Below are 11912 nucleotides of genomic sequence, written 5' to 3'. Positions count from 1 at the left end.
TAATGAATCTAAACTTCTGTGTTTCTGCATCAAGAATCACTGCTCTAGGGGAGTGATGGGTGCTGACATAAGTAAGATTGGCAGCTCACACCCGGATTTGATTGCACAGACAGCTTTCCCTGAAGAGCAGGTCGTTCTGTTTTGTAGTCAGGAACTGGAAGATGGAATGTTCTGTCATAAAAGGGCGACTAGACTGGAAATAGATGAATTGGTTGTGAGTGAATTATCAATAATTAAAGAAAGGCTTTTGGGAAGAAAATGATTTTTCAAAAGAGTACAGGGGGTAAGACAACTTTTGTGAAAAGAGGAGTGTTTGTTGTCAAGAGAAGAATCTGTGCCTGGATGGGTTTATTAGAATAGAATTTGGTAGCATTTCTACCAAAAAGAGTTCCTAAAATGATGTAGAGAAGGAAGGAAGGAAGGAAGGAAGGAAGGAAGGAAGGAAGGAAGGAAGGAAGGAAGGAAGGAAGGAAGGAAGGGAGGGAGGGAGGGAGGGAGGAAGGAAGGAAGGAAGGAAGGAAGGAAGGAAGGAAGGAAGGAAGGAAGGAAGGAAGGAAAAAATGAAACAAGCTAAAAGCAATTTTAAAAGAGCAACAGAATAAGACCAACTGCCTTTGAGAAAATCAATCTTGTAAGGGAGTTCTGCAGATGAGATACTCTTACAGAAAAAGCTGTGCCCCATGTATTCATCCACCTGGCCACTCGAGGGTGGCAGGACCAACAAATATGATATTTACCATGTGACTTTCCATTTTCTGGTTATTTTGGTAGGAAGGGCTTTTAAATCACTTGGAAATGTTGTTATAATGACATAGGATTATGATCAGCCAGACAGCTTGCTTCAACATTTTTGAACTGGGATTTTAGTTCCACTCAGTGCCAGGCAAGCAGGGGTAACAGAGGGAGGTCCCAAGGATGTCAGTGTGCCTCCTACTGAGGTGCAGGCCTTGACAGATGCCCAAGGGTTCTTAAGAGTGTGGAAATCTCTTGACAGAAACAGAGTTATTTGTAACTAATCCCTGCTCCCCAAAAGTAGGAATAAATACTCTGCACTATGATTTTTTAAAATTTATTTTTATTGCCCATTAATCATAGAAAAATGGGGAGGGGGAGGAGAGAATCAGTACAGAAAAAGATACCCACATTAAAAAAATCGCAAATATCTGTTGTTGGATAATAGGTACAATGTTTCAAAATGAATTGGCATGATCGACTGAACAGCACTGTCTTGCTCAATCTGTTTGGTTTTCATACCTGCTGCATTTTATATATCTTGGGCTGTGACTTCTTCAGCAAAACATTATGTTATATATAGCTTGGACACCACAGTGCCTTTTTAAAAAAAAGGTTCGGGTAAGTTGGCTAGTTGCTGGTGCTCTGACATATCTGACATGCCTCTTCAACATGCATCTATGTTCGATTATCTACTTTTGGTGGTGAACGAGGGAATTCTGTCTTGAGCAGTCTCTAAACTTCATAGATATAATGGTCTTTTAAATTATCCAGATTTTTGTTGGAAATTAACCAACAATCAACAGAAATGGATTCTCTGGGCTTCTATTGTGGCTGGAAGATAAATACTGCAGTCACCTTCTGTTATTCAATAGATGGATGATCTTACAACACTAATTGAACATGTGATATATAAATGGCAATTCTCAATAGATGTCTGAACATGCAGCATCTTTTATTGAAGTTAATCGATAGATTTTCTTGTTATTCTGCTTCATCTCCAGTATGTGTGTGTGCTCTTCCCCATCTTCTTTTGAGTCAAGTTTTTCTACCATGCCTTTTTTCTGCTACATTAAAATTGTAATGTAGGATAACTCATTTTTTGAGTTAACTGTTACGCCAGTAGTTACTTGAACAGATGCTCACTAAATGGTGGAGGGAGTATATCATAATGTTCAAGTAGTGGCTTGTGCTGCTTCTCGTGGTGCTACCCTTCATGCTCTGAGGCAATGATGATATGGGCAGGAGGACAGAGTTTTACACCACTGGGCAGCAATTTATGGCATTCATTGCTGTTTTTATTAATTAAAAAACAACTCTTTAATTAGATTGAGAAATGGGAATGCAAAGAGTTATTTTTTTAAAAAGAAGTAGCTGTAACTACTTTGTTGATTGACATAATAGTAGTAACTAATTACTTGTTAAAAATAAACATTCCGGGTTCTGATAGTGTTGATTTCTGGTAGGCAGCCTCCGTTTCCTTTCTTTCTCTCAGACTGCACAGCAGGCCTTGACAAATGCAGGAGAGCTCGCTTCCAAGTCAACATTTGTTACATCTGGCTTGAAAGTTCCAGTATGCCTTTGTTGATGTGTTTGACGATGTTTTCAAGTAAGTGAAGAAGTCATTCCAAGTCAAAGGGATTTCCTGGAATATTCCACTCTAAAAACACCAGGAAACTGGAGCTTAGTTGGAGCGGGCAGGGGGAGGAAGCAAATGAATTGAGCAATACAGATCCAAGAAAACATCGCTTCAGTTTCTTGTTTTCTTGCCTGACTTCTAGGATTTGTTCAGAGGGCAGCAGTAAGAAAGGCAGCTGTAGACTTTTTGTTCTTAAAGAAAGGAACTCTGGCTATGACTAGACTGGCCCTTTTGGAGTGGGCTGGTGCAGTGTAAAAAGGGTTGCCTGAGGTCAGAGGGAGGAGTGCTATGCCATTTGCTGCAATCTCACATCTCAATGGTTTATAGACCTCAAGCAATCCTATTTAGTTCAAGTCTCAGCCACTTGACGTCATTCACTTGCATGTTCTCACTGTATAGAGAAATATCAAACAGTTATTTGCTATCAGTTATTTTCATAGCCCATTTTTACTTTTGTTGGTTTTTAATGAAGGCAGTAGGTTAAAAAAGCCAAGTTTTTAACTTTATTTCACTCATTCTTTCATTCTTTCTATATTAACTGCAAATAATCATAACATTTCTTCAATCCTTTGTGGACCCCCTAGGAGGACACCGTGGCCCCTGGGGGTGTGTGTGTCTGTGGATCACAGGTTAAAAACGTCTGGTGTAGTGGATAGAGTGGACTAGGACTCCTGCCTGGATTCGAATCCCACCTGAGCCATAGCAGTGGGAAAGCGGAACTGGTAAAACTACTCCTAAAATATCTCATATGCCTACTAGGGTCACTCTCCGTCAGTTCTGGCTTAACAGCACATAACAACAAAGGCCAAGTAAACATGTTCAAATTGCAGCATCAAAATCTTATATTTTTTCCATGTGTGGAGGTGAAACCTTGCCATGAATAGCATCAAAACTGGGAAGCGTTACTTGTTTCAAGGGGGCATTTGATTCATATTTTATTATTTTCACAATGCTATGTCTCACCAATTGTCAGAGACTTTGGTTTGTTGGTGATGTGCACTTGCGTCCTTAACAGAGGTCTCTTAACTTTTCCAAGCCTGGGGACAAGGATTTGGCCTGTGAGGCCACACCTTTACTTTCAAGGCTTGTTAGATGATTAAACTGCAAGTGTGGCTGCCAAGGGCACCTGAACAAAGGGCTACAGCCCTGCCGCATGACTCCTGCCCACTGAGCCAGAGTGGAAGTACAAAGCTCAGTCGCCAGCAACACATCAACAGCATGCGCTCATTCACCCTCTTCCCAGTAATTGCAGAAGAACGAACGATAAGCCCAGCAGCCAGGAGTGGTCAGGAACGTTCTGTGAGGTAAATCGGAGGGGACGGCAGCTGTACAGTGTTCAAAGCCATTCATGTATGAATCGCCGAGATAATGTTTTGGTTTATGATGCCATAGCAAACCCCAGTACGGCAGCCTTCTCAGATAACACAGAACTGCTTTCCTTTTCATGACTTCTTTGTATACAGAAAAATAGTCATAACTTAGTCATGTTAATTCTGTAAAGTCTGTTGGTGAGACTTGCTCTGTTATGCACAAGTGACTGGGAAGCACATAGACGTTACCTGCATTTGTGCCACCTGCATGAATTTGGGCTCTGGAAGTCCTTTTTGATCAGCCACCCTACCTTCGCTTTTTTTAGAAAGTCTTCTGAAATATATAAATGTATATATTAGTATTGTTTGCAGTCCTGTTATTTGTTACAAGGAAAATCTAATTATGTTTTATTTGACATTTTGCTAGGGCTTACATTTTTTATATTAACGTTTTATCCTACTGCTGTTAGGACGGCACCTGTTTTATTCATGGATATAGGCATACAGAGAGTGACTGTGAGCTGCCTTGGAATTTTTTGGGACGGACAAGATATAATGTTTGTTTTAAATTAAAAAGCAAACACTGCCATTGCCTTGAAGAACTGATTCTATCGATGGAAATCATTGTTTTCAACATGTCTCAGGGTCAAAACTAGGCATAACCCTAAACTATATTTCTTCTCTTAAGTTCCACTCTTCCACCCATACAGCTGGAGCAGAAAAGCCACATGGGTAGTGTTCCCCCACCTCCCAAGCTTGGAAACACTCTTTTGTGTGTGTGTACTACAGCTCCCAAAATCTTCCAGAACCAGTGTTCTGCAGTTGAATCACCCCCTGGAGTGAGGCATACCGTTCACCCACATCATCCCATTCACCCTATAGTGTAGACTGAGACTATCCTGTGTATTGGGCTAAGGTTCCATCTGATGCAATGCAAAAGATTCAAGGATCTTGTGGAACTGTGGCCCTAACGAAGTATTTTCCTGATGTGGGCTATCCAGCATCCTTTTTCCTTTTAGCTTTAAATATGTTAGGTAGAGATGGGTACAAACTGCTGGTTCAGTGGTTTTTGTTCTGGTTAGTTTACCAGCCCCACCTCCTCCAGCAGGCAGGCACTCACTCAGAGGCAGCACGTGGGGAAGGGAAGCCAGGGCACTGCCTCTGAGTGGGTGGCCACCAGATGGGGTGGGGCTCTAAACACCCGTGGGGCTGGTAAGCTGGCACGAACCACCAAACCAGTGGCTCATGCCCATCTCTAATGTTAGGGCAATGAACACTAAGAGACCACTCTGCTCTTTTTGCTGTCCTGAAAACTCTTCCAGACCCTCGATGGTCAGGGCCAAGGCACAACAATGCCAAGAAAGCAAGTATTATTACCCCCACATGACATACGAGGAAGCATGGTGGGGAAGGTGGTCAAGGCAAAGGGGGTAGCTGTTTCTTGCCTCAGTTCACCCTTTGAGCCCAGCGCATCTGGTTTTTCCATGGACAAGGGGACACTTGCCAGTGGGTTCCCCTCCCCACTAGCGTTTGCTTACTCCTGCAAACGGCAAGTGCACTGCCCTGCAGGCTGGAGCAAGATACTTGTACAGTATTTATTCAGGCGACTGCCCAAGCAGGCCGATGATAATGACTGAGCACAGAGGTCAATCTAGTTGACACGGCTCCTCATTGCTTTCTAGAACAGGTAGATGTTATGAGACCAAATATTCTACCGGGAAAGAAAATGCCTTTTTAAAAAAATTATATTATTTTCCAATCAAGAAACTAAAATGCTCGTGTGAATGCACATACACCCACACAAACATATTTTATCATTGTCGGCAGTTTAAATGGCTTCACTTGAACTTCAAATAAAGCTTTGCCCTGTGGATTTAATGAAAAGGCAGCCCCTCCAGAAAAAAAATATCACCAAAGAGGGGAAATTTAAATTGGGCTGTGTTTAATATTAGTTCTAGACCAGGAAAGGCAACGTGGCATATAAATGTTGGAATGTCTCTCATATAAAACAGGTACCCATCCCACCTTTTTTAAAATTATTCAGTGTTAAAGGAAGCCAAAAGAGTGAACATAAGAAATTGTGCCTTCTCTGTGGTGGCCCCATCTCTTTGGAACACATTTCCAATAGAGGTTGGACAGGCTTCTTCCCTTCAGTTTTTTAAAAAAAAAAAAACAGATGAAAACTGAACTTTTAAAAGCAGCTTTTAATTAATATTGATCTTTTGGATTTTAAGTGGCTTAACTGTTTATTTTTATTTAAAGTTGGGATGCTTGTGGCAGGGGACTAATTATTTGTTGATATAAATCGTACATTTGGATTGTGTTGTGAATTATTAATTTGAATTTCCTGTTGTAAATTGCTGAGTGTTATACACGTCAGTTCGTTAAATGCATGCATGAACGAGGTGCCTGGGCTGGATTTCAGTCCTTCATATTGCATGCTATAGTGGATTATATCCAAAGTATAATATAGTCTCGATTTGAACTGGGTTCAGATTGCTGCTCAGGCACAAAGCTAAGCACATCTCAAAGGGTCACCCAGTGCGTATGGCTTCAGAAGGCTGTCCTGCGGTGCTTAAATAGGACTTGCTCCCTGGAAAGAGTGTACAAGATTGCGGCAGGTTCTGCCTCAGCACCTGCTGTCATTGGCCAGGTGAGACCCCAGGGAGAGGGCCACCAAAGTAAAGGATGTGAAAACTCTCCCTTTTGGTTTCACTGCATTTTTTCAGTCTCGCCTCTTCTCGTACACTTGGTTCATATAGGTTACAATGCTTATTTCCTCTTTGTCTGGCATTAATAGCTTGAATAGCGGAATGCATGCACCCAACCCCATTTTAACTATTGGTGTACTTTATTAGCTGCATTTGGTAAACATCTGCCCCATTAAGTAAAACATGTTTATGTGCATTTTTCAAGTACACACTTTTCAGCTGTTCACCTTTGTTAAAATGCATAATGATTTCGTGCTTATTTTGTCAGAAAAATGCACTGTAAGTCTTTCGAAGGCCAACATTCCTGAGGCAAAGATGTACCTTGTCTTGCAATACCCTTCAAATGGTGTGGAAGTGGATGCCTGAATTGTGAATGAGACTGATTTCCAGGCCAGAGAGGAACCAAAAGAGAGGAGGGATTGTTGAGAACCCCTTCAGCCAACCCAGAACTGGAGTCTCAGACAATAATTTTCCATGTAACTTTATCTCAGAGTTGTTCTGACCATAATGAAATGGGGAGACATTTATGTATTGTCACCATCGTTCCAAATATACACGGACAGTGCACTTGCGAAGATGGAAACAAGAATGTTTGTAAAGAACTTGCAGGGAGCTTAGTAATAAATGCATAGTGCTCAGGAAAGTGAGTGTTTGCTAATCCCTGCTGTTTACTTATTTGCTGCTCAGAGACAAGGTTCAGGTAATCACAGTCAACATTTTATAGCAGCAATAGTACAAGACAATCCAGTGAGGCACCACACCAGCCATTCTCAAATATGGCTTTCTAATAACAAAGACTCCACTTAGTTTCAACAAGGATAGGCCCATACGATCTGGTCTGTGGAAGCATGCCAATGTACACAGAACACAAAGCAAAGAAAAAGAAGATTATATACACATGGTTCTCCTAATTAACGGTGTCAAATCTGTTCTAAAGCCAACATCACGGGCAAGATCTATATGCAAAGTACCACAGAAACTGACTGGAACATTCATGAATCAGTTCAAACCTCCCATGCTAATAAATTCTCCCCAGTCACCCAACTCAAAATGTGAGAACAAACCAGAAGGTAAAAGACAACCCAAACTGACAACAAGACAATAATAAAACACATACAAAAACTAGGGCACTGCAGTTGTTTGTAAGGCACGTTTAAGTGTTTTAAGTATTGAGTAACAAAAATTATTTGATGGACAATACTGAAGGAAATGAGACAAAATGAATGCTAATGAAATCATAATTGTGTTGAACAGCAGCAGGGAGGCAATTCTGTCACAACTAGTAAAATACGTGTATATATGAAAAACCAGAAATGGAAATGAATGTCACATTATAATACAGGAATGAATCCTGCTTTACAAGAGTGCACAGTTTCAAAGGGCTTTTACTGAGGCGATCCATCAACAGCTACGCTGCCTTGCCTTGAAAACAGTGTCACTCCCATGTTCTTGTCATAAAGGCAAGAGGCCCTGTCCATAAATTACGTCTGGGGCAGGGTGATGATGTCACCAACAGGAGGAAGGAGGAAGTATTCAGCAATTAAAGAGTTCCTGCTTCTGTCATGCAGCTCTTCTGACTCTAATCAGGGTCATCATTACACATGAGCTGTGCCAGCCCTCAGGTGGAAACAGGGACTCCTTAATGACTGAAAAATCTCCCCCTGCTGCTCATACGCTAACCCCGATACAGGCAGAGGTTATAGAAGAAGGGGTTGACCACTTAAAGAAAAGGGGGCCTTCTCAAGCTTTTTAAAAGCTCCTTTCTTGGATACAATGTATGCACAGTATTGGCAGGTATTAGGATAGGTTGACACCAGTTTCTTGTGGTTCCACCACTACTTTGTCACTCTATCATACAATGCCCTCTCTAAGGGATTCTCATTTTGATAGACACTGCTGAGTAGAGATGACAGGGAATCATAATACAGTGGAGGTACTTCTTGGCATTGTGTTTGCCTCCCTCACTACTTAATCATGCAACTCATTTACATTTATGGTAAACATTGGTTAAATTTAACTGAATGGTTACAAATTAACATATAAAGTTTAATGGCTCTTGCGTTACATTAAATGTTCAGTTACAATGACACAAAACAGCATAGAAGTTCAGAGCCAGCTCTCCCTGGAGAACATCACTCAAAACAGCTACAAGTTAAAAGCCCGTATTCCAAGTATTCAGAAGTTCCGTTCCAACACTGCATATAAATATGAGCATTAATTCATCCAGATTTTACCAAAAATAAAAATCAGTTCCCTGTAATTTCATTATCTGTGGCAAATCTTAAAATTTTAAACAGAAACTCTTAATTTTTTTTTTACTTCAGTCTGTACTTCGCAGGTGTGAAAAATAAAAAGTTCACTCAACGAAGTACCTTCCTCTAAACTAGAAATAATAACATATTCAAAGTTTGCAAGGCTTAGGTAACAAGATTTATTTATTCTTTAAGCCAGCAGATGTTTTGCAAACACCTGTAAGAAATTTTCTTTAAGGAGAATTCTCCTCCATTGACTTCCACCTATACAGTCTACCTATGTATTTCTTTCTTCAGAGTTCAGCTGCTGGACAAGTTATATGTGAATTTTTAAAAAAAAATGGAGAAGAAAATTGAATGTTCATTGACCTGAGAAGTTTTTAACAAAATAAAATTCATAAACACTCCTTGCTTAAGAAAATCTCTCTCTTGGCATGTCATACAGAGATCATGGGTCCAGTCAACATGGGCCTCTTTATGACATGAGTGTCACTTCAGTTGGGCTTTGAGTGGAGCCTTTTCTGCTGTTGGTCTTTATTTATGTATGAATTTAAGATATTTGTACCCTGCCCATTGGTTCTTTAGGAGGCCCTATCTTTTGAAAGCAATATACAATCTAAACCCTATCAAATAAAGAGTCATACCACAAATAACAATCAGGATACATCAAATCAGTAGAGAAAAGCAGTGTGTGGATTCAAATCAAAGGCCTGTCAAAACAGGAACGTCTCGATAAGTGCACAAAGTGCTGATGGAAAGCAGAGCCTCCTCCATGAAGGAATTCCAGAACCTAAGCACTGCAGCCAAGAAGAAGACTTCCCTGTCCGAGATCCAAGTTCAATGCAAAGCACTGTGTGGCACAACCCTATATTCAGCCTCCTTCAATATAGTATTAGGATGATCAGAGCATAAATTAGCCTGGATGATCATGTGAGAAACTTTGAATTAACCCTCTATGAAGTGACTGTTTTGGGCATTGGTCATGTGACTTCTAGTACTATATGAAGCCAATTGAAATCTACCACATCCACTCAGATTAGTTCAGAAAAATGAGATGCCTCGTGTGGTGTCGTGGATAGAATGATGGACTAGAAGTCTGGAGAGTAGGTTCAAATCCCCGCTCAGCCATGGAAACTCACTGGGGGAGTAGAACTGGTCAAACCACCCCTTAAATATCTCACTTACCCTGAAAACCCTATTAGGGCCACTTGCAAGTCAGTTCAGACTTGACAGCGTGCAACAAGAACAACAGCAGCAACAAACCTATAAGCAATCATTTCAGAAATTAAGAATCCAAAATTCCACTAGTGAATAACATCTCTGGTGTTAAATATTGAAAACATTATTTAATACCATATGGCATCAAAACAAAAGATTGAGCCAGTTTCTGTCAGTGTCATCTATGTAAATCACAAAGAGCACCAAACAGCCATAAGGGTTAACTACTGTAAGTTAGAAGCATGACATATTATAATTCACCGAAACAATAACATTAAAGATAATATATGCACTGAACTGTCTGAATAACCATGGCTAAAATCCCGTTGCTTAGTGTACTAAATCACACTACAGTAGGACCATTGAATCAGTGAAGATTTAGTGAGTCAATTCCTACATAAATTCCACTGACTCAAATAGTTTACTCTAACTGCAACTTACTATGCTAAAGTGAGTTGCAGTTAGAGCAGGCTCATTTGAATCAATGTAACTTATAGAGGAATTGCCTTACTTAATCCCCAATGATTCAATGGGCCTATTCTAGTGTATTTACTGTACTGAACAACAGGGTTTGGGCCAGTATGTCAGACAGAAGTCAGAATGTAGTGGAGCTCTAAAGTGAAAAATCATCAGTAACCAACTTGTGTTCTGAGGTACAAGATCTCAGTAGAGACTGGAAAACATGTGACCCTCCAGATGTTTCAGAGTGCAACCACTGACCATGCTGGTTAAAGCTTCTGAAAGTTCAAGTCCAAAAGACTCCTTATGCCACCTTTAAAAAATTCACAAAGGTTCTTTATGGCTAACTTCTCATGAAATACATGCCTTGGCAGGGAAAAAAGAAACACAGGACTAATGCACTACTGCAACTCCATTACTTTACAAGGGGTAGTCACTTCAACTCTTGATAATAAAGATTAATTTGGTGTTTGGAAATTCCTTCTTAGAGGAGGCTGAACATGCTCAGCTCAAATTTAATTTAGAACTGAGACTGCTTTTCTCAGTGTTATATTTATATACATATTATCCTTTCAAATAAGTTTCACCATACAGTATTTGTTCATTCAATACTACACAAGGACAAACATACATCTATTATCCTGCATGGTATATATATATTTATATTAATTATATATAAGTGTGACTTTTATGTACATTATTTACAACCCTTCAAAATATACAGACACAGCTCAACAGTGGGACTGATACAAGGACGTTCTTCATAAAGGAAGGCAGTTTGACACCCCTAAGATGTTGTAGAAGAATATTATCATAATATGCCCCATTTAGATGTAAACATTGCAAGAATCTGGTTCCAGACTTTAATGGACTTCCTTTAAGCATCATTGGGAATCCTGAAGCTGTATATAGTGGGGGGAAATAACTCTGAAAGCAACTGATGAACAAACCCGGACACATATAATGGATAAGGTAATTCGCAGATAGTGTCACCACAAGACTCTCTTATAGTGCTTTGGTCAGATGTGCTGTTTGGATTTGCATTTTAATTCAGTACGTCTTCCATTCATCTACTCAAAGTGCAGTGCTGTAGCCAAAAGGACAGTATGCAGATGTATATAAATTTTGGTTTTTAAAACATCAAAAAGGGTATTAATCTCTGGGGAAATAAATGGCTTCTTTCCTAAAGGCATGCTTAAATCCTGAGGACAACAGCAATGAGAGGTTTGTGTTCACAACCTTCATTTAAAAATCCCACAGGAGGTCCAACAAAGCTAGGCTTTAGATCTCAGTAAGTGTCAGTTTGTACGTCCCAGCAGCTTCTTCGATCTGTAACTGGAAGGTGTCTTCATTGGAATAGTGCTTCACAATGTTGTCATCCATATTCACTAAGATACTAACAAAATAACAGAGTATTAAAACCAGAACATATTAAATCTGAAAAGAAATATACCAACAGCAACAGCACAAATCAGAAGTTAGATCTGTGGATTTCATGATCTACTAAGCAAACCTAGTAAAACACACTTCTGTAATGAGAAAAACAAGTTTCAGATGGAAACTGAACCCTGGCTGAAATCCTATCACTTCG

At 40.0% G+C, this 11912-nt stretch overlaps 1 protein-coding gene across 4 annotated transcripts in view; it reads right to left on the bottom strand.

Annotated features, from left to right (window-relative positions):
* Positions 1 to 9101: 9101 nt before the first annotated feature.
* Positions 9102 to 11912, bottom strand: part of GRHL1 (grainyhead like transcription factor 1) — a 75687-nt gene continuing 72876 nt past the window's right edge. For all 4 annotated transcript variants that reach the window (XM_073001490.2, XM_078387961.1, XM_078387966.1 and 1 more), the window contains one exon: positions 9102 to 11717. In XM_073001490.2, coding sequence (XP_072857591.2) covers positions 11603 to 11717 — 115 coding nt within the window. In that variant the 3' untranslated portion in view covers positions 9102 to 11602. The remainder of the gene's footprint in view (positions 11718 to 11912) is intronic.

The sequence above is a fragment of the Pogona vitticeps genome, chromosome 1, assembly GCF_051106095.1.
Source record: "Pogona vitticeps strain Pit_001003342236 chromosome 1, PviZW2.1, whole genome shotgun sequence".
In the NCBI taxonomy this organism is placed as follows: domain Eukaryota; kingdom Metazoa; phylum Chordata; class Lepidosauria; order Squamata; family Agamidae; genus Pogona; species Pogona vitticeps.
Note: the sequence above shows the minus strand (reverse complement) of the source record. Positions and strands in the feature narration are given on the sequence as shown.